This window comes from Camelus ferus, chromosome 6 (genome assembly GCF_009834535.1).
Source record: "Camelus ferus isolate YT-003-E chromosome 6, BCGSAC_Cfer_1.0, whole genome shotgun sequence".
NCBI classification, from domain to species: domain Eukaryota; kingdom Metazoa; phylum Chordata; class Mammalia; order Artiodactyla; family Camelidae; genus Camelus; species Camelus ferus.
In genome coordinates this window covers 92618389-92636701 of record NC_045701.1, presented here as the reverse complement: position 1 = coordinate 92636701, position 18313 = coordinate 92618389, and the positions used below count along the sequence as shown (strand labels likewise).

Genomic DNA, 18313 nt, shown 5'->3' with positions numbered 1-18313 from the left:
CATCAAGCCATTAGCTTGTTCAGTTTGGAAGTCTCCACAATGAGAAAAATGGTCCCATAGGACCTCACGGCCCTCAGTGTTCTAAATGCCTCCTGGGGGGACACATGCCGTGATGCATGCACTGAACGTTGGGCTTTATAGCTGATGAGTCTTCTAACGTAACTCAGCTCTGAATGGTCCTCTCCCAGTTTAGGGGAAATACCAGGAAAATGGTTTGGTTCAGGAGCTTCTTGGCTTACACCTTTACCAATAACACTGTTACGCCTATTGTCAATTTTGGTTAGTTTGTATAACACATAAAGTGATAGTTTCTTGCCTTCAATGCTGTGTATCACCTACTCCTATTAAGATGATCTCTAAACAACTTGAAACTGCTGATCGCATCTATATTTCTCCATAAATTAATGAACATGCACAGCGCACATGCAAAGTAAAAGTGGCGTAAGTCCTATTGGACAACACGGAATCACCATCAGTCCTTGCCAGACATCGTGCTCATACAACCCTCTAAAGGGAAGCAGAGAACCGGGCTGTTAACACCTAACATCGAGGGACGTGGAAGACCCAGGGCAGGGGGGCAGCCGCCCTGCCATCGAGGGACCAAATACTTGACCACCTAATGCTCTCCATCAAAAGATTAACAGTCAAAGGGGAAACTGATGAAATAAAATTTTATAGCAAGACAAGAAAAAATTTTAACATGAAATCTTCCTCTGCCTCTTCAGGTCTCCTCCCTCCTCTTCAGTGTGTGGGGTGCGGGGTGCGTGGGCGTGAGCCAGCCCTCCTGAGTACTTAACATTCCTTCTTTATCTTGTAACAGGGCAGGACGACCCAGCACCTGATAGCTTCTTAGGAGACAGCCCTTCCTTCTCAGTCTTGTAGGGGGTCACAGTGGCCCGTTGCTTACTCTGAGTGTGCAGATCTGGGTTGTTAAACTGTCAATACTTTATTCGACATATAACACCTTGTCTCAAAAAAAAACCACTATAATTGTGCTTTGACCTCCACTGTGTGGAACAGTCCTCTGAGCTTTATGAAAGACTGTCTCCCAGATTATAATCCTCAGGGTGGCTCAAATAAAATTTTCCATTCTTTCTTAGATTGACTATTAATTTATTTTCATCAACAGAAGTTATTTTGATAACCGACAACAATGCAAAAGTGCTTCTTGTCTACACACAAGCAAGTGAACCTGCCCGGGGGTGCGCTACTAGTCTGACAGGAGTACTGCAGCCCGGGGCCTGAACAGCAGAGGCACGGCTTGGGGGCCGGAGCCGCGCAGGGAGCTGTGGGCAGCGAGGGCTTCTTCCGGGGCCGCCCCTCTGTGCTCGCGCGTCTCTTCGCTTGTCTCTTTTTGTGAACTTCCTCATCTTCTAGCAACACCAGTCAGATTGGATCAGGACCCACCAGGGGCCTTGTTTGAACCTAATCTCCTTGTGCAAGGTCCCACCTCCAAGTGCAGTCACATTCTGAGGTGCTGGCGGTCCGGGCTTCACCGTGAACTCAGGGGAGACACAGTTCAGCCCCTCCCTGGAGAGCCCGGTTTTGCCTGTTCGCAGTTCACATCACTGCCCACCCCCCAGCCTCCTAAGTGTGTCTGTCGTGGGGCTGCTCCCCGAGTGGCCCTAACGCCTGCCTGGCCCTCCCCAAGGGTGAGTGAGCTCTTTCACACGCGCTCCTTCTCCGCCTGCATGAGCCACGTTTCACTCTCGGGAAGCCATTCCCTAACAACCCACCAGCTACCGCAAGTCCCAGGAAGCCGCGTGTGGGCCCCAAGCAGGCCTTCGCTGGTGGTATCTCAGCAGTGGCTTCTCCCCCAGGGTGTAGACTCAGCGCCCCTTGCAGACGCCAGCTGTCTTGAGGCAGCTCAGCCGTTCTGCCAGCCTTCTCTGTCCTGCTTCAGTTGTATTTTCGCTTACAGCTTCCTACATCTAAAAGTTCTCTTACTGCACCATTTATGCCACACGAGCACACGTGCCTGCTCTGTGCCGGGCGCTTCTCTAGGCCCCAGGGACCCGGCCCCCAGTCTCCTTACCTTCTGCTGGGGAGGGGCAGCCACAGACAACCCTTCTCCGGTGTCAGGTGGTGAGTGACAAGTTCTGTGAGGAACAACAGCGAGTGGAGACAGATGGGCTATTTCCAGCAGGGTGGCAAAGGACAGTCTCTCTGAAGGGCTGGTGTTCAAGCAGAGCCTAAGCAGGGAGCAAGCACCCTGGGCAGGTGCCAGGGCCCCGGAAGGAACGAGCTTGGGGAGTCTGGACAATGCCCAGGAGGGCAAGACGAGCCGTTGGACAGAAGGGATGCTGGCTAAGGGGCTATGGGGCCAGGTCAGGGCACTGGATTTAAGCCTAAATGTGACTGCCAGCGCCCAGAGGGCTGGGCTGGTATGCCTCAAACTCTGCTGTGAGAGAGGCAGACGAGAGGGGTCAGGAGAGCTGCTGCAGGTCCGGCAGGAGAGCGACAGCGGCTGCGGAGGAAGTGAGAGGTGCTCATACTGCGGATGCACTTTGAAGCTTGGGGCACAAAGCAAAGGGAAGAGTCAGGGTGACTCAAGTGTGGGCCAGAGCAGCACCTCTGATGAGATGCTCTTTACCAAGTGGAGACAGTGTGGGGCCAGGTGAGGTGGCAGGTGCTGGGTGCATCGTGTCTGAGATGCCACCTGGACGGCGCTGAGGAAATAGCTGTGTTCTGGAGTCAAGAGCACAGGGGTGATTTCATGGCAACAACCAGGTGCCTAGGAGTGGAAGTGGAGTTCGAGGCCCGGCCTGAAGCCATGAGGCCAGGAAGGGAAGAAGCCAGGGGTCGGCGGGCCAGCACCAGGGCTCGAGTGTGGGGGTGGGGGATGCCCATGAATGAGCAACCTGATCCCCAGCTGAGGAGCGGAGGGGACAAATGCCCCACTGGAGGGCTGCTTCAGTGCCCACTCTGCCCCCGGCTGGAGGCACCGGCTTCTCCCACATGGACTGGGCTCCTTGACTCTGTGGCCCCCAATCCTCTCTCCCCTCCTGGGAGCAGGGAGCTGTCCCCAACCTTCTCCCTCAGGACTAGGACCCGTCCCAACCCTGACCCTCTCCCAGGACTGGGAGCTGTTCCAGGACCCCCAGGGCTCCTCCACTGGGCAGGCCTCACCAGTGGCACTAAGACCAGGAGGTGAGTCAGGAGGACCTGGGCAGACCAAGGCCACCGCCCCCCCCTTCACATCCCCCTCCCCAAGCCTTCATGTTTTATTTCTCAAGCTGTTCAGAGGAAGTTGTTTCTTGGACCCCCGGGGATCCCGAGGACCCTCTTCTCTCTCTCTCTCCCCATGTTCACCCTTGCTAGAGCCACTTCCTGCGTGCAAATAGGAGGCCCGGCCCCACCCTAGACAGAGGGACAGAGGGGGAGGGGTGCCCTGGGTGGTCCCCACGGCCCACAGCCTGCCCGCTGGCTCCCGTGCCCACTGCCTTTTCCTCCTCATCTTCTAGGGCAGGATCGCAAAGCATGGGTCTGGTCTGGAGCCTCACCTGGAACCTGGAAACGCAAACTTGCCAGACTGCCGGACTCAGAAACTCTGGGGTGGACCCTGGGAATCCACGCTCCAATGTGCCCTCCGGGTCCAGACCAGGCGCTGGCAAACTGTGACTCACAGGCAAAATGCGGCCCAGGCCCACCTGTTCCTGTAAGGAAAGTGTTCAGGAACAATCACACCACTCACTCAGGTACAAGCTAGGGGAGAGCCAGGAGAGAGCCGGTGGACAGGGTTCCAGGGATCAACATGGTTGCTGGCCTTCCAGGGGCAGGCGGGGAACCCCTGCCCCCGCCACACTCAGTCCATTCACGGGGTCAGGCTCCTGTACCCCGATCATCGCCTCCACCCTGAGGCTGGGAGGGAGCCTCACGGGTCTGGAGCAGCAGTCCACAAGCCGGTCCCCTCCAGACAGGCAAGTGAAGACTCCGCACAGAGCTACCGGCAGCCACAGGCGAGGGCACACCACACGCTGGCCCACACCACACATGTGCCCTTCCTGTACGTTCTGAACACGACAGTTGTCAAGGGAAGGGAGCCCCTCATAAGCCCTCCAAGAAAAGCACAGGCAATCCCGCATGAGGTCCCCAGCCCAGCGCTGCAGGCGCCCGGGGGGCCACGGGTCCCCCAGCTCCTGTGCCACTCACCCTTCCACACGCCCGCCCTGCTTACAGATACTCATGCATTCACCCTGGTTCCAACCCCGAGGCAGAGAGTGATGCTCCTGTTCGTCAGCTGAGAGAACCGGGGCATGGAGAGGGTCCCCCAGCCGAGGGGCAGCTGTGGGGGCTGGGGACACCGTGTGGGGGCCGTGGCAGCTGTATGGAGGCAACAGGCACCACTTCAAACGGCTGGAGTGGAAACTGAGGGCTGTCAGGGAGGAATGGTGGAATAAACCCCCTTCAGTGTGCTTGCGCACCTGTGTTATACGTTAACGAGGTCCCCCTGGAAGGCAGGGAATGCCTGCTTGCCAAAAAAAGTTTCCTCCTGGTGCCAGCAAGGTAATTCCTCAGGAGATAACACTCCCTTCTCAATCCTGTAAGGGGTCACAATGACCACTACTCCCCTGGGCGGACTATGCAATCCATCAGTAAGTTACTTTGATGTGGCACTGAGACAGGAGGGAAGGGGGCAGGGCACGGCCATTCAAGGAATGACACAGCAATTAGCACCAAGATGGTGGAAAATCTAACTCCCGTAGGCTTGAAGCCCAAGATGGCGGGAGATTTGACTTCCAGCAGACCTTGACCTTCATTATATGCTCACTGTAATTATTAGCATGGCCAGTGACACTCCCATAGGCGCAGAACGGGTCCAAGGCTGACCATAAAAGGTCACAAGGTGGGCCGTGGCCCAGTTCCTAACCCTTTCCCCAAAGTGGCTGGAATAAGCTCCCACCTGTTAGCAGAGGCGGTGCCTGAGCCCAGGAAAACCAGCGCCCACCCCCCTCACGCCGCGCTCCCTCCGAGTGACAGGCCGCGCTGTCTCTGGCGCGTGTCTGAGTAACCGTGGCTCGCTCAGACTCTTCCCGCGTGAAGCCAAGGACCCACCTCGGCGGGGCGCACCCCAGAGACCAGCCAGGACCTGGGACACGGCCCTCCGCTCGTCCCGCACTTTTTTCCTGTATCATCACCGTTTCCTCAAAAACTTAGGTAACTGCGCTTTGGCCTCTAACTGGGCAGAAGAGTCCTCACTGTTTTCTGAAAGACTGCCTCTTGGGTTATAATCCTCAGACTGGCTTGAATAAAATTTCACACTTTTTTCTTAGATTGACTATTGATTCTCGTTTTTCCTTGACAGGAAGCTGGAGAACAGAGCAGGAACTGGGGTGCGCCTGGGGCACAGGGAGAGGCAGCCTCAGAATCCGACCCGATGGGGCTGGGGAGGGGCTCGGGGGATAGGGGCCGGGGACAAGAGTGAGAGCATCTTTGGCAAAGGGGCCAGTCTGAGCTGAGTGTGGTGGAGCCCAAAGGGTCCCCTTAGCTCAGGGCAACTCGAGAATCCTCCCGGACACTGTTGCCCCACGTACCCCGTCCGCGTCCCCCCGCTTCTCCCAGGCTCACTGGTGGGCGCAGACGCTGAGACCCGGGGCTCGCCCACCAGGAGGGAGGCGCCTAGGCCTCCTGCCGCCAGAACTCAGGCACTTGCCCCCAGAGGTCCAAAGCAGGCTCTGCCGACCGGGAGGGCACTACTGAGAGGGCCCCTTCCTGGCCCCCTCACCGCGTTTTAGTGAGGTTTCCCAGTCCTTTTGTCATAGCCTGGTATCTGCGACTGAGACGTTCCCCTGAGTTCTGTGAGCCGCTTTAGGAAATGAGCTGAACCTGAGGGGGTCGTGGAGCCTCTGAGTTACAGACAGCGAGTCAGAGGTGCAGGTGACAGCCTTGGTTTGCAGCTGGGGTCTGAAGCTGAGGGGCAGGAGACGGCCTTGGGGGGCTGAACCCTAACCTGTGGGGGCTGAGGTGAGCTCTCAGACACCCTGCTGGGGCCCGAGAGCTGCTTGCTGGGGGAGCGGGGGGGCTGCCCCCACTCCAGGATCTGGCGGAGGAACCCGAAAGAGACCAGAAGTACGTTTCGCACACCAAGACTGTGCCGCACGTGTGACAAAGGGCTTTGGGAATATTAAGCTGATGTCCCCCCTCCCCTACAGGCCCAGCTCCCCTGCAGGTGCACCAGTGCGGCCACGTCCTGAGGCTGGAACACAGCCCCTTGTTCCACGGGGTGGTGTGGAGCAACCAGACCCAGAGCCAGAGCCTCAGTCCCAGGGAGCTGATGTTGACCGTGAGCGGGGTCAGCTGGGTCTCTGCCTGTCTGGGGTCCAGTCCCAGGAGACCTCAGCCAGCCCGGGGCCGGGATGGGTCACTGGACACACGTTTCTGCTGGAGGAAAGTGTGAACTTGGGTGGCATAGCACATTTTCAGCAAAACAAACAAACAAACAGTCTCCAGAGAGGACAAGACTGGCAGCTGAAGGCCCTGACCAGCTGGATGGGAACATCTGTCATCCCTGAGTGGAAACCAGTGGTGCCTCCCCGCACCACTACCCCCGCGCCCCCCATGGCGGGAAGCTCCGACTAGCTGAACCAGATCGGCGCATGGAGCAAAAATCCTCACCCTTACCTCACCAACTCGGAAGTTAATCTGATACGGTAGCAAACTCAAGTATAAAAGGCTTTTTAAAACTATAAAGTTTCTAGAAAAAAACAGAAGAACTTCTTTGTGACTTGGTTTTCAACAAAGATTTCTCAGGAAACTTAAGGAACTAACCATAAAATAAAAATTTTACACTGATAAACATCAAAAGCTCAAACTACTGTTCATCTAAAGACACTTAAAAAAAATGAATAGACCACATATAAAAAATAACTCAAAACGGATTAAAGACCTAAATGTAAGACCTGAAACTGACAAAACCCCTAGGAGAAAACCTCGGGGGAAGCTTTGTGACCCTAGACTTGGCGGTGAGTCCTTGGCTGTGACATCAAAAGCACAGACAACAGAAGAAAAAAGAGACAAACGGGACTACATCAGACTTAAAAACTTTCGTGCATCAAATGATGCAACCAACAGAGGGAAAAAGCAACCTACAGAATCAAAGGAAATATTTGCAAATCATGATAAGGGCTAATATCCAGAATGTATAACGGCTCCCTGCAGCTCAGCAAAAATCATGTAACTCAATTAAGAAATGAACAAAGGACCTGGAGAGACGTTTCTCTAGATTATATACAAATGACCCATGCACACATGAAAAGGTGCTCAGCATCGCGGATCATCAGAGGAGTGCAAATCGTAACTGCAGGGAGAGACCAACTCACATCCAGTGGATGACAGTGACCAAGCAAACAGAAAACAACAAGTGCTGGCGAGGATGCAGACAAACTTAAAGCCTGTGCACGCAGGGTGGGGTGTTAAAGGAGCAGTCACCATGGGAAGCAGTATGGAGTTCCCTCAAAAAATACAAATAGAGCCAGCAGGCGGCCCGCCAACCCCCCCTCTGGTGCACATGCACGAGGACCAGGAACCGCATCCTGAGGACGTACCTGCAGCCATGCTCACAGCAGCACTATTCACAGCAGCCACGAGGTGCACGCACCCCACGTGCCCACGGGTGGATGGCAGGATAACGTGGCCTGTCCACACAGCGGACTATTACTCAGCCTTGAAAAGGAGGGGAATTCTGCACATGCTGCAACATGGATGAGCCACGAGAATGTTATGCTAAACGAGGTCAGTCAGTCACGAAAAGTTAAATGCTGTGTTAGCCTACTTACACGAGGTCTCTAAAGCAGACACACTTAGAGCAGGAGGTGCCAGGGGCTGGGGTAGGAGGAAAGGGAGGTGGTGTTCAATGCGGACAGAGGTTCAGATTTGCAAGATGAGAAAGTTCTGGGGATCTGTTTCACAATAATATAAATACACTTAACATCTTTCAATGGTTAAGATGGTAATTTTTGTTTGGTTTTAGCACAATAAAACGAACACACAAGGAAAGATCTGGGTAAAATGTTTCTGAAACATGTATCTGACAAAGAACTTAAATCCTAAATAAAGAACTCCTGCAACTCAACAGTAAACACACAAACAAGCCCCACTGAATGGGCACGAGACTTGAACAAATACTTCCTAAAGGAAGACACGGGTAAAATGTAAGATAAATGATGAATAAAAGGCAAGTAACTCCTCAGAGGGGTGAACAGAATTCTAAAGAACACGGGAAGAGAAGACGCGAAGCAGCCACTACTTCGGAAAACCCGGTGGTGTTCAGAGCTAAACCACCCTCTGCTCTGCGACCCTGACCCAACCACTCGGAGGCTTCCATCCGGGAGAGATGAAAACACACGTCTGTGAAGACTTGTTCGTGGCAACTGTACTCATGATGGGCGCAAAGTGAAAACGACCCACGTGCCCATCAGAAGGAGAGAGGATAAACAACTGGTGTGTTTGTACAGTGAACAGTCAGAGAACCAGCTCCCAGTTCGCACGCATGCACGCGCCCCAGCGCCGGCACCGCGGGCTCCATCCGCACCAGGGCCGCGGGGGCCGGGGCCCCCCCACCGTGAGAGGGGGCAGCCAGCGCTGCCGTGTGCGTGGGGGCTTCCCGTGGGGATGGAAACAGTCTGTTACCTTAGCACAGGGCGGCCGCGTGAATCCTCCGGCTCTCGCTGAGCTGTGACACGGACCTGTATGCTTCCAAGTGTATAAGCTATACCTCACCTAAAAAATAACCTCTTATTTAGAGCTATATGAAAAAAAGGAGAGAACATCAAAAAGTTAGTAATATCTTTGCACATTATAAAATCCAAAATCAAGTTATTCTATAATAAAACTAAATAACCAACAATATACAAACAATAAAACCTACATAACTCTCCACAATGTTTATAAAAATGCTTCCATAAAGTTGGGAGTTCTGCTTTCTCATCATGATTTCTCAGCTTTTTTATTTCATTTATTAGGTATTCCCTACTATTAGTCATTTGCAAGCTAGCATTTAGAAAAGCTTCCAAAGCTTTGCTATCAGGACCGCCAGCAGTGGGGGCAAAACCTGCAACCCCATGGGAAATGGCTAGGTGGCAGCGCCGCGGCTCCACGGGTCTCAGTCTAGGAGACTGGGTTTGCTGAACCGTCTAAGTAGCTCATTATGAAATGCAATTTAAGCAAGAAAATATTATAAATGTAGAAAATGTGCCGCCCCCCAATTGCAGGGCTTAAACAGCTCAGCCCAACGTGAGGCTCCTCTAAGTCTTTGCTCAACGGCTTCCAACACTGAACCCCTCCTCTGAGGTTGTAACAGCATCCCTCTCTTCAGCTTAAATGTTCTGCGATCACGTTCCAGCACAAAAGCAGGACCAGGGGGTGTCCTGGAACGTGTCTGCAGGCAGAGCTCCCGTGGCACCTGCCCACTGGTGGACCACCTCACCCTCCTGGCTCCTGGTGTCCGCGCAGCAGGGCCCGGGTCGGACCCATCCTTCGTGTTCCTGAATGCAGAGGGTAACTTCAGGCTGGAGAGACAAGCTGCTTAGTATTTACTCCCTTGAGTTCCGATGACCTGGAGTCCGTGCTCTTAAAAGGAAGCCTGGGCTTTTCAGAGTGGGAGGCAAGGGGTCAAGAGTTATGTGGAATTCAGGCAGGTCCAAAAAAATACGCACAACCACACTTCATCCAGGACCAAGCCATGTGCATGGTCCGCCATGAGTGTCACTACTCCTCGTGTAACTGAGCACTTTGTTGACTGAATGTGTATTCTTTTAATTTTCAAGCTTTTTTTTTTTTAAAGTACGTACTATATCAAACAGGAACTATGCTTGGCTGCTTGTAACACAGACCAAAAACAATGGAGGCTTTAAAAAGTTCACCTCCCTCTCAGGTAAAAAAAGTCTAGAGGAGGGCGGTCCAGGTAGGGCCAGTGGGATGGCTCCGTGGGTGACAGGAACCAGGTTCTGCCACTGTCTGTGGGTGGCTTCCACCATCAAGGTTGCCTCAGGGCTGAAGATGGCTGCTGAAGCTCCCGTCATCAGGTCTGAGTTCTAGGAAAGCAGCAGGAAGAAAGCTGAATGAAAAGGGCCCTCCCACACCTCCCATCCCAGGTGACTTCTGGAGGTCCTTCTCTAGAACCTGTCCTTCCACATTCCTCTGTGCTCTCAACCCCACCCAGACATGTACCAGCACACATGTGTACCTGTAAAGTGGGGGTTTCAGCTGCTTACTTCCAAATGACACCCTGTGCATTTCTGCATCTTTCTGCTCCCACGTGCCCTTCCTCGTGGAAACCCCTTCAGGTAATGGCTGTGACCCCGAACTCGGTCTTGGCACAGAGCACACTCTACCCCACGTCCACGCCACACCTCCCTGGCTCCCCTCCATGGGAGCTCACTGCTTCTGCTGCTCCGCCTCGCGCCGTGCATGTGGCTGTTCCAACTTACCAAAGCGACAGGAGAGGCCTACTTTCAACGCTCATGGGTGCTGCCAGATTGATTCCCAAAGAAGCTAAAACACTTCATAACCTACCAGCAACTGTAACTACTGTTTTCCTCCACCTCCCACCAGCAACAAACGACACGGCACTTTCCAGAGCCTTGCCGCCAGCGTGTGGGGTGAAGCGCCCTGGCTTCTAGCCCGTTACCATTAAGAGCTTGAGCACTTCCACGTTTCTTGGCCATTAGGATTTGGGCCTCCCATCCATACAGTTGTCCTGTGTTTCTGTTTGACTGCTGTTCTTTCCTGGAAAGTTTTAGAAGGCTTTTGTACAGTATGCATTAGCCCTCTGTCATCTACATCACAAGCATTTTCCAACCAACAGCGGCCGGGTCATGGCATCTCTGGCCGTACGTTCTCCCACATTGACCACGTCTGCCTCTGCCTTCCTGAGCGGCCCCTGGTTTCCCAGTCTAGGCAAGGCTCCCCTGCCCCGCGAATAGGAGTCAATCCTCAGGCATTTTTTCATCCACAAACATCTTAAGGTAATTTTATCCAATTCCAACAAGACACCTCACTGGGACTCCTGCTGGAGCTGCACCGTATCTGCATATCAACGACACCTTTCACGGTATAGAGCCTCCCACACATGCTTCCACCTGCTTGGGTTTTGTGTCTTTCAGTAAGATCTGTCTTCTTCATATGGGTATAGGTCCTACACCTTTACTCTGAAACGTGTTTATTTTCTCACCACGCACACAGAACGTTTTCTAGGCTCTTACTGCCATGGAGATAAGCTAATGACTCTGGATCTCTAGCCTGCACCCAGAAGCCTTCCCCAAGCATCTTGTGATATGCAGACAGGCTGTGGAGCAGGAGCCCACACAGCAGGCCCGACGCGGGGCTCCTCAGGAAGTGCCTGCAAGGCTGGCATCACCCGGCACCCAGGAGCATCTGGGAGCTGAGATTTTGGGAGGGTCCCCGCCGTCCTGACTGCTAGGATGGCTCACTGTGCCTGAACTGTCTGCGGAAACACTCGAGGTGTATGCTGAGCCAAGAGATGGGAATCATGGTACACGTGGGGCAGAGGGTGCCCCTGTGACCAGCCTCTGACACAAACCCTGTGCACCGAGACGCCAAGGAATTTCCTGGCAGACACCATCGCACACAAGTTGTCACAGCTCGTTGCTGGACGAATTGAACACAACCTGTGTGGCTTCACCAGAGGAGGACTCCTGGAATTGCCCTGTATGCCTCTTCCCTTTGGAGCCTCTCACCGCAGGAAATCTGGGCTGAGAGACAACCACACCCGAGTCCCGCGAGTCCTGCCGGTGAACCGCCACGCCTGGAGGTGGTCCTAAGGACCCCAACACACAGGTACACGTCACATTGGCAGAAAGAGCTGGACCTCGGCCTAAGCTGGGTCAGTCACTCCACCTGCCGAGCTTACCGCATCTTAATGACAGGGACCGCGGACACCCTAATGCTGCTCTGCAATCTAAGCGAACACTGGCTGCTGGTTTCCAGTTTTCATTCCTTTAAGTGGCACCAGTCCCCGACACTATGGTTCAGCTGCCAGTCCCCACGGCGTCAGCTGTGAGCAACGGCAGGGGCACGTGCTGCCCCTCCATGCAGGGGCTGCCCGTCTAAGCCTCTCCTCCCTGGACAGTCGTGGGCAGGCCCTCCCCCACAGAAAAGTAATCCCTCCCCAAACTACTGTGGGTTCTCCTCAAACCCGTATGTGAATATCAAATAGGTGTCAGGTCGTGAGATTCAGAAATTAACACAATACACACTCTGCCCTTCAGAGACCTGTAACACAACGTGGAAAGTCCCCTCGTAGGAGGCTTACCACTTAGTAAGGGCTCGGTCATTTAACCAAAATCCCCACAAGGCAGCCCAAAACGCTTGTGAAACAGATGAACTGTTTAATTCTGGTAGCATAAGCAAATGTGGGCGACGCAGGGGAAGGGATACTTAATTGTGCCCAGAGACTCACAGATAGCTTTGCAGGCCAAAGGACGCCTGTGTGGGCTGCACAGAGGAGGTTTCACCGGGGGGCCAGCAGGGGCAGGACTCAGTCCAAGCAGAACAGTGCATGTAAGGAGAGGATGTCAAAGTATACAACATGCTCAGGAAATGATGAGAAACTGCCCTGCAGGCCCAGGCCCGGGCTGCAAGGCCAAGCAGTGACACAGCAGCCACTGCAGGCTGTGTGCAGGCTGGACCAGAGGCCCCCCCCCCCAGTCAGGGAGGAGGCACGTGCAGGCTGGACCGGAGGCCCCCCCCCCAGCCAGGGAGGCACGTGCAGGCTGGACCAGAGGCCCCCCCAGCCAGGGAGATGCGTGCAGGCTGGACCAGAGGCTCCCCCCCAGCCAGGGAGGCACATGCAGGCTGGACCAGAGGCCCCCCCCAGCCAGGGAGGCGCGTGCAGGCTGGACCAGAGGCCCCCCCCAGCCAGGGAGGCGCGTGCAGGCTGGACCGGAGGATCCCCCCCAGCCAGGGAGGCGCGTGCAGGCTGGACCGGAGTCTCCCCCCCAGCCAGGGAGGCACGTGCAGGCTGGACCGGAGGCCCCCCCAGCTGGGGAGGCGGCACTGCTGAGGTGATGTGCACCTGGGTCACAGAGCAGGGCGGGGCAGCAACCAGACATGGAGGAGACCTCAGCAACAAGGCTCCCTGCCCCCGGACACCACTTTGACGACGTGTGTCTGAGTCTGCACAAGCTAGTCGGCGTTTGCCAGCAAGGATGGATTTTCAGGGGAGAAGCATTTTCTGGAAGGAACTTCACTACGTCTGTATAATTCCCTGTTCAACTTTCTAAACAATGTAGTGAGTTTCTTTTTCTTTTTCTTTTAATCTCCTCTTTCTTTTTTTCCTCCTAAAAGATCTTCCACTGGGGTTAACTCTCTTCCAGAGAACATCTGGGGTGGTGGGTTCTAGCTACGGTTTTATCAGTCAGAGCTTCTGTCCTTGTGGGGTTTTTCTGCAGCCATTTTTCCCACACATTAGATTTTATAAAGATGACTGTTCTATCCATTGTTAGACAGTAACAACTGCCACTGAACACGGCTTCAAGACTGACGATCCCTACCTGGCTTCCTTTTCCCTAATGTCACCAACCAGATACGACTCTTCAGTTCTTTACCTGGAATCCATCTTACCAGCCCGTTACATTTCATGCTGTAATTCATAACAGATACTGTCAGAAAAAGTACCAATGACCGAGGCCGTGTCCGCTTCCTGGCTAGTCCAGAGGGTGGCCATATCAAGGTCAAGTGAGGTGCCCTTCAGCAGGGCTGAAAACAAGGAGACGGCCCGCCTCCCGTGTCCCTCACCAAAACAACATGAACAAAAGCACAAAGCCAGGGGCCTGTCCCCATCAGGCGGGGTTCACCGGAGGGCAAGACAACAGGAAGAATCTGGCCTCAAAAACACCAGGTTCTGCACACGTCTGAGTTCTTTATGCCCACAGTCCTGAGTGTCAGGAAAGCTGAGGTACCTGCCCCCCCCACAGGCTCACCACACGTGTTTAACATCACCACCACCGACAACTGAAAGCCAAACCACGAGGCACAAACGGTGACAGGGTGACAGCGCAGGGGCTTCCCTCACTCCCTGCACCGCCCAGCGGGAAGGATCTGTGCAGGCAGGGCCACGAAGCCAGACCCAGGCTCTGTCACCCTGGAGGGACAGCCACATGCTGAGGGCAGGCCCCCGGGGGATCACAGTGGGTGACCTTTCCGCGTGCCGTCTGATTCGCCGTGCTGCTGTTTTTGAGGATGTCTGCGTTTATACTCAAGAGGGCGGCTGGTCCGTGGTTTTCCGGTGCTGTCTGTCTAGCTTAGGCAGCCAGCTAACGCTGACCTCACAGGTTAGGAAGTGCTCCCTCCTCCTCCTCCTTGGGAAGTTTCAGGAGGATGAGTGCTAATCCCCCATGACTGTTTCGCACGGTGTCTGCTAGCGGAGCCACATGTTCCTGGACTTTTCTTTGTTGGGAGGTTCTAACCTACGCGGTCTCTCCTTGTGATGGTCTGCTGAGATTTTCTGCTTCTTCTTGAGTGTTTCTAGAAACTTGTCTATCTCACCTAGACTACCTAGTCTGTTGGTGTAGAACTGTTCACAGCAATAAATCTTACAACACGTCTAACTTCTGTAAGGTTGGTAGTAAAGTCCTGACTTACCTGTGCGTTCTGTTCTCCGTTGAGCTGAACTTGGACCTCGACCTCACTCCAGGTATAAAGATTCAGCTCAGGAGGGATCAACAACTGGAGCTAAAACTATAAAACTACTGGGAAAGGGGAACACAGGAGTAAATCTTCACGATCTCAGATTTGGCAATAGAGTCTTTGATTTAACACCAAAATGAAAAATAGCTGAATTAAACCTACTCAAAAGTAAACCCTTTTTGCATCAAAGGACATCACCAAGAATTTTAAAAGACCACCTACAGAGTGGGAGAAAACCCTTTTTGCATCAAAGGACATCATCAAGAATTTTAAAAGACCACCTACAGAGTGGGAGAAAACACCTGTAAACCACGTATCTGACGAGGCGTCAACATCCAGAATACACGAAGAGCTCCCACAACTCAACAACAAAAAGCAAAACCACCAACTGTGAAACAGGCAGAGGACTTGAATATAAGACACACAAATGGCCAACAAGTACGTGGAAAGATGCTCAACATCACTGGTCATTAAGGAAATAGAATGAAAACCATGGGGAGATACCACTTCATACCTACCACAATGGCATCACTCTAAGAAAAGGGGGGGGTTGGTGACACACAAGTACCCTTTGCTGGTGAGGGTGTGGAGAGATGAGAGCCCCCAGACACCGCGGGTGGGAATGTAGAATGGTGGGAAGCGGTCTGGCGGCTCCCCATAAAGGTAAACACAGAGCTACTGTCCGGCTCGCAAGGCTGGCCCGAGGTGTGCACTCGAGAGAAATAAAGACTCTCGTCCACACTGAAAGCGGGATGTGAGCGTTCACAGCAGCATTATCCACACCAGCCAAGAGGTGGAAACAACTCAAACGCCCATCAGTGGATGAATAGGCAAACCGGCCCTGCTGTACACCAGTAACAGGAAATCATTCAGCCACGGAAGGAGCAGAGTACCGATGCATACTACAGCCTGGACAGACCTCAAACACACATTATGCTCAGCGAGCAAAGCAGAGGCCCCACGCTGCGTGAGCCTCCTTCGTGAGGTGCCTAGGGTAGGCAAACCTAGAGACAGAAGGCAGGCGAGCAGGCACGAGGGGACGGGTAAGCGGGAAGTGGGGGAAGGGGCAACAGGAGTGACTAGTGAACGGGTATCGGGCATTTTTCTGGGTAATGAAAACAGGTGGAAAGGAGAAACGGTGTGAATACAGTCAACACCCTAAATTGTACACTTTAAAATGGTTAATGGTAAGAGACGTGAGTTTCCCCAAATTTAAAAAGTAAAGGGCTGGAGAAGGACACAGCATCCTAACACAAACCAGAAGAGAGCTGCAGCAGCCGTGCTAACTTCAGACACGGAGCCTTGAGACGGAGAAGACGATTTAGGATGAAGGAGCGCGTTCGACGATGAAAAAGATCAGTCCTCCAAGAAGACGTAGCCAGGCTTAACGTGCACGCGCCTAACGACAACAGTGTCAAGACCCCTGTGACCAAGACTAAGAAGACTTAGGAGAAACAGACTCGTCACATGTATGGCTGGAGACGTCAACGTCCTCCCACCACCAGCAGGATCCTGCGAGTGGAGAGTCAGTAAAGGCCCCGTCAATCAACTGGATTTAACTGGCACCTCACAGAACACTTCACCCAACAGCAGCAGAGCACACATTCTTTTCGCGCTCACACAGAACGTTCACCACGACGGACTGTATTCTGAGACGTAAAACACACCTTAACACGTTTAACAGAACTCTCAGAGCACAGGGGTATTAAACCAGAGGTCAACAGCAAAGACAGATGGGAAATCCCACAAAGTATTTTGAACTAAATGAAAATTAAAACACAACTTATCAAAATATGTGACATGTGGCACAATTTACAGCATTGAAACACTTACGCTAGAAAGAAGAGAACTCTAAAATCAATCCTCTAAGCCTCCACTTGGAGAAGCTAGAGAAGAGTAACAAACACACGAACAGAAAGCGCAGAGAAAAGAAAGAGGAGGATCAGAGCAGCAACTACGAGACGGGTAAAACCAGAGAACACTCGTGCGAGTGGTTCTCTGAAAAGATCGATGAAACTGGTAACTCTAGCCAGGCTAACCAAGGAAAAGCAACAAATGTAAATCGCCACTGATCCCACGGGCATTAAACGGTAACAGAGGAGTATTAACAACTCACGCTCTCGCTCACAGCCCTCTGCGAGCCCTCCCTCCGCCTGACTCGGAGAAGCCTGCTTCTCTCTGACTCACCTCCTCACCATTCTTGCTCCGGCCTCGGGGGCCTCTCAGCTGGTCCCCAAATACCCCAGGCACGTGCTGCGTCCTCAGGGCCCTGGCATTTTCCTCTGCCCAGAACACCTGCTGCCCAGATACCCCCAGGCCAGACACCTGCCTGCCGCCCCCCAGAAAGGCTTTCCGCGGTGGCTCTCCAGAGCGCAGCACCGCTCCCCTGCTCTCGCGCGCTCCCGCTTGTTTCCGTAAGTGACGTTTCGCTGGACACAGCCTGCCTCATGGCCCGCGGACCACCTCGGCTGCTTCCGCGCTGCCGCGGCCGAGCGGGCGGGCGTCCACCGCGGCCCTCACGCGGAGAGCCAGCGCACCCTGCCCGCCCCCCTGCTCGCTCTGCGCTCTCACAGCTCTCCCTGAGGACGGGCTAGCCGTCCGTCCTCCGCCTCCGCCCACTGTGACGTCAGCCCCGCCGGGACCGGGAAACCGGGCACACCTCGCTCCCAGTGGGTCGTCGGTGTCCGGAAGCCTGTGCCCCGGGGCCGGCCGCGCGGATGCTGCTCGGCAAACAGCCGCTGAACGCCCGCGCGGGCGGAGAGAGGCGGCCGCCGCGGGGAGAGCTGGGCGGTGGGCGGGGCGGGCGGAGGCCGACTGGCCACGCCCCTCTAGCGCCTCCTCGTCGTACCACGGACACGTGACTACTAAGCACATAAATCACCTCTTGAGAAGTGTGGCTAGAGAATTACCCACGTGAAAGGCAAGGCAACTGCCCTCTGAGCTAAAGTTGTGTGGAAGGAGATGCGCTCAGATACACACCTGCTTTTGGAGAAAACGCTGTTTACAACGCCAGCGTGACGAAGGACGGCGACCGACTGAGGCCGCAGCACCGCTGCGGCGGCGGCACCGCGGGCGCGCGACGAGCGCGCGTGAGGAGCGCAGCCGTCACCCACCCGAGCGGCAACTAGCGACTGAAGCGCAAATCATGAAAAAGCACAATTCACTTAACAAAATACTTAGCAAGATGGAGGCGATTCCAGAAAAAAATAAGAGTTACAACAGTTTCCTTTGAGGGTTAGAAACAAATTTAAAAACTGGGTCTCTTTTTTTTTTAACAAGCCTCGGGTGCTATTTGGTCCTATTTAACTTTTAACCATCCACGTAACTGACTAAGAAGTAGCCAGCGGAGAGCTCAGATCAGCCCGCGCGGCCACTCCCACGCCGTGCACACACCCGCAGAGCAAAGAGCAGACAGCAGGGTCCAAACACCCTGCTTCTTTTCTCAAGACGCCCGTCTGAAAAGGCAGGTGAGATCTTCACCTTAAAGCTGAGCAGGGGGCCTGAGCTGCCGGCTTGGCGGCACCGCCTCCTGTCTTACGCTGGACCGCTTTTGCCCAGAGCTGCCCCGAGAAGCAGCCGAGCGAGGCGGGCACACGGGAGCGGAGGTCGGTGCACATAAGGTCGGACGGACGCACACGCATCGCCGGCTTCCCCACCCGGCTGCCCC

The 18313-nt window shown here is 54.2% G+C and overlaps 1 protein-coding gene across 1 annotated transcript; it reads right to left on the bottom strand.

The window, feature by feature from the left end:
* Positions 1 to 849: 849 nt before the first annotated feature.
* LOC106730036 lies at positions 850 to 18287 on the bottom strand. The gene is made up of 5 exons (XM_032482906.1): positions 18127 to 18287; positions 9425 to 9482; positions 8629 to 8718; positions 3504 to 3656; positions 850 to 2467 (listed from the first exon to the last, which is right to left on the bottom strand). The coding sequence occupies exons 1-5, from the start codon at positions 18285 to 18287 to the stop codon at positions 1916 to 1918; spliced, it is 1014 nt and encodes a 337-aa protein (XP_032338797.1). The 3' UTR covers positions 850 to 1915.
* Positions 18288 to 18313: the final 26 nt, after the last annotated feature.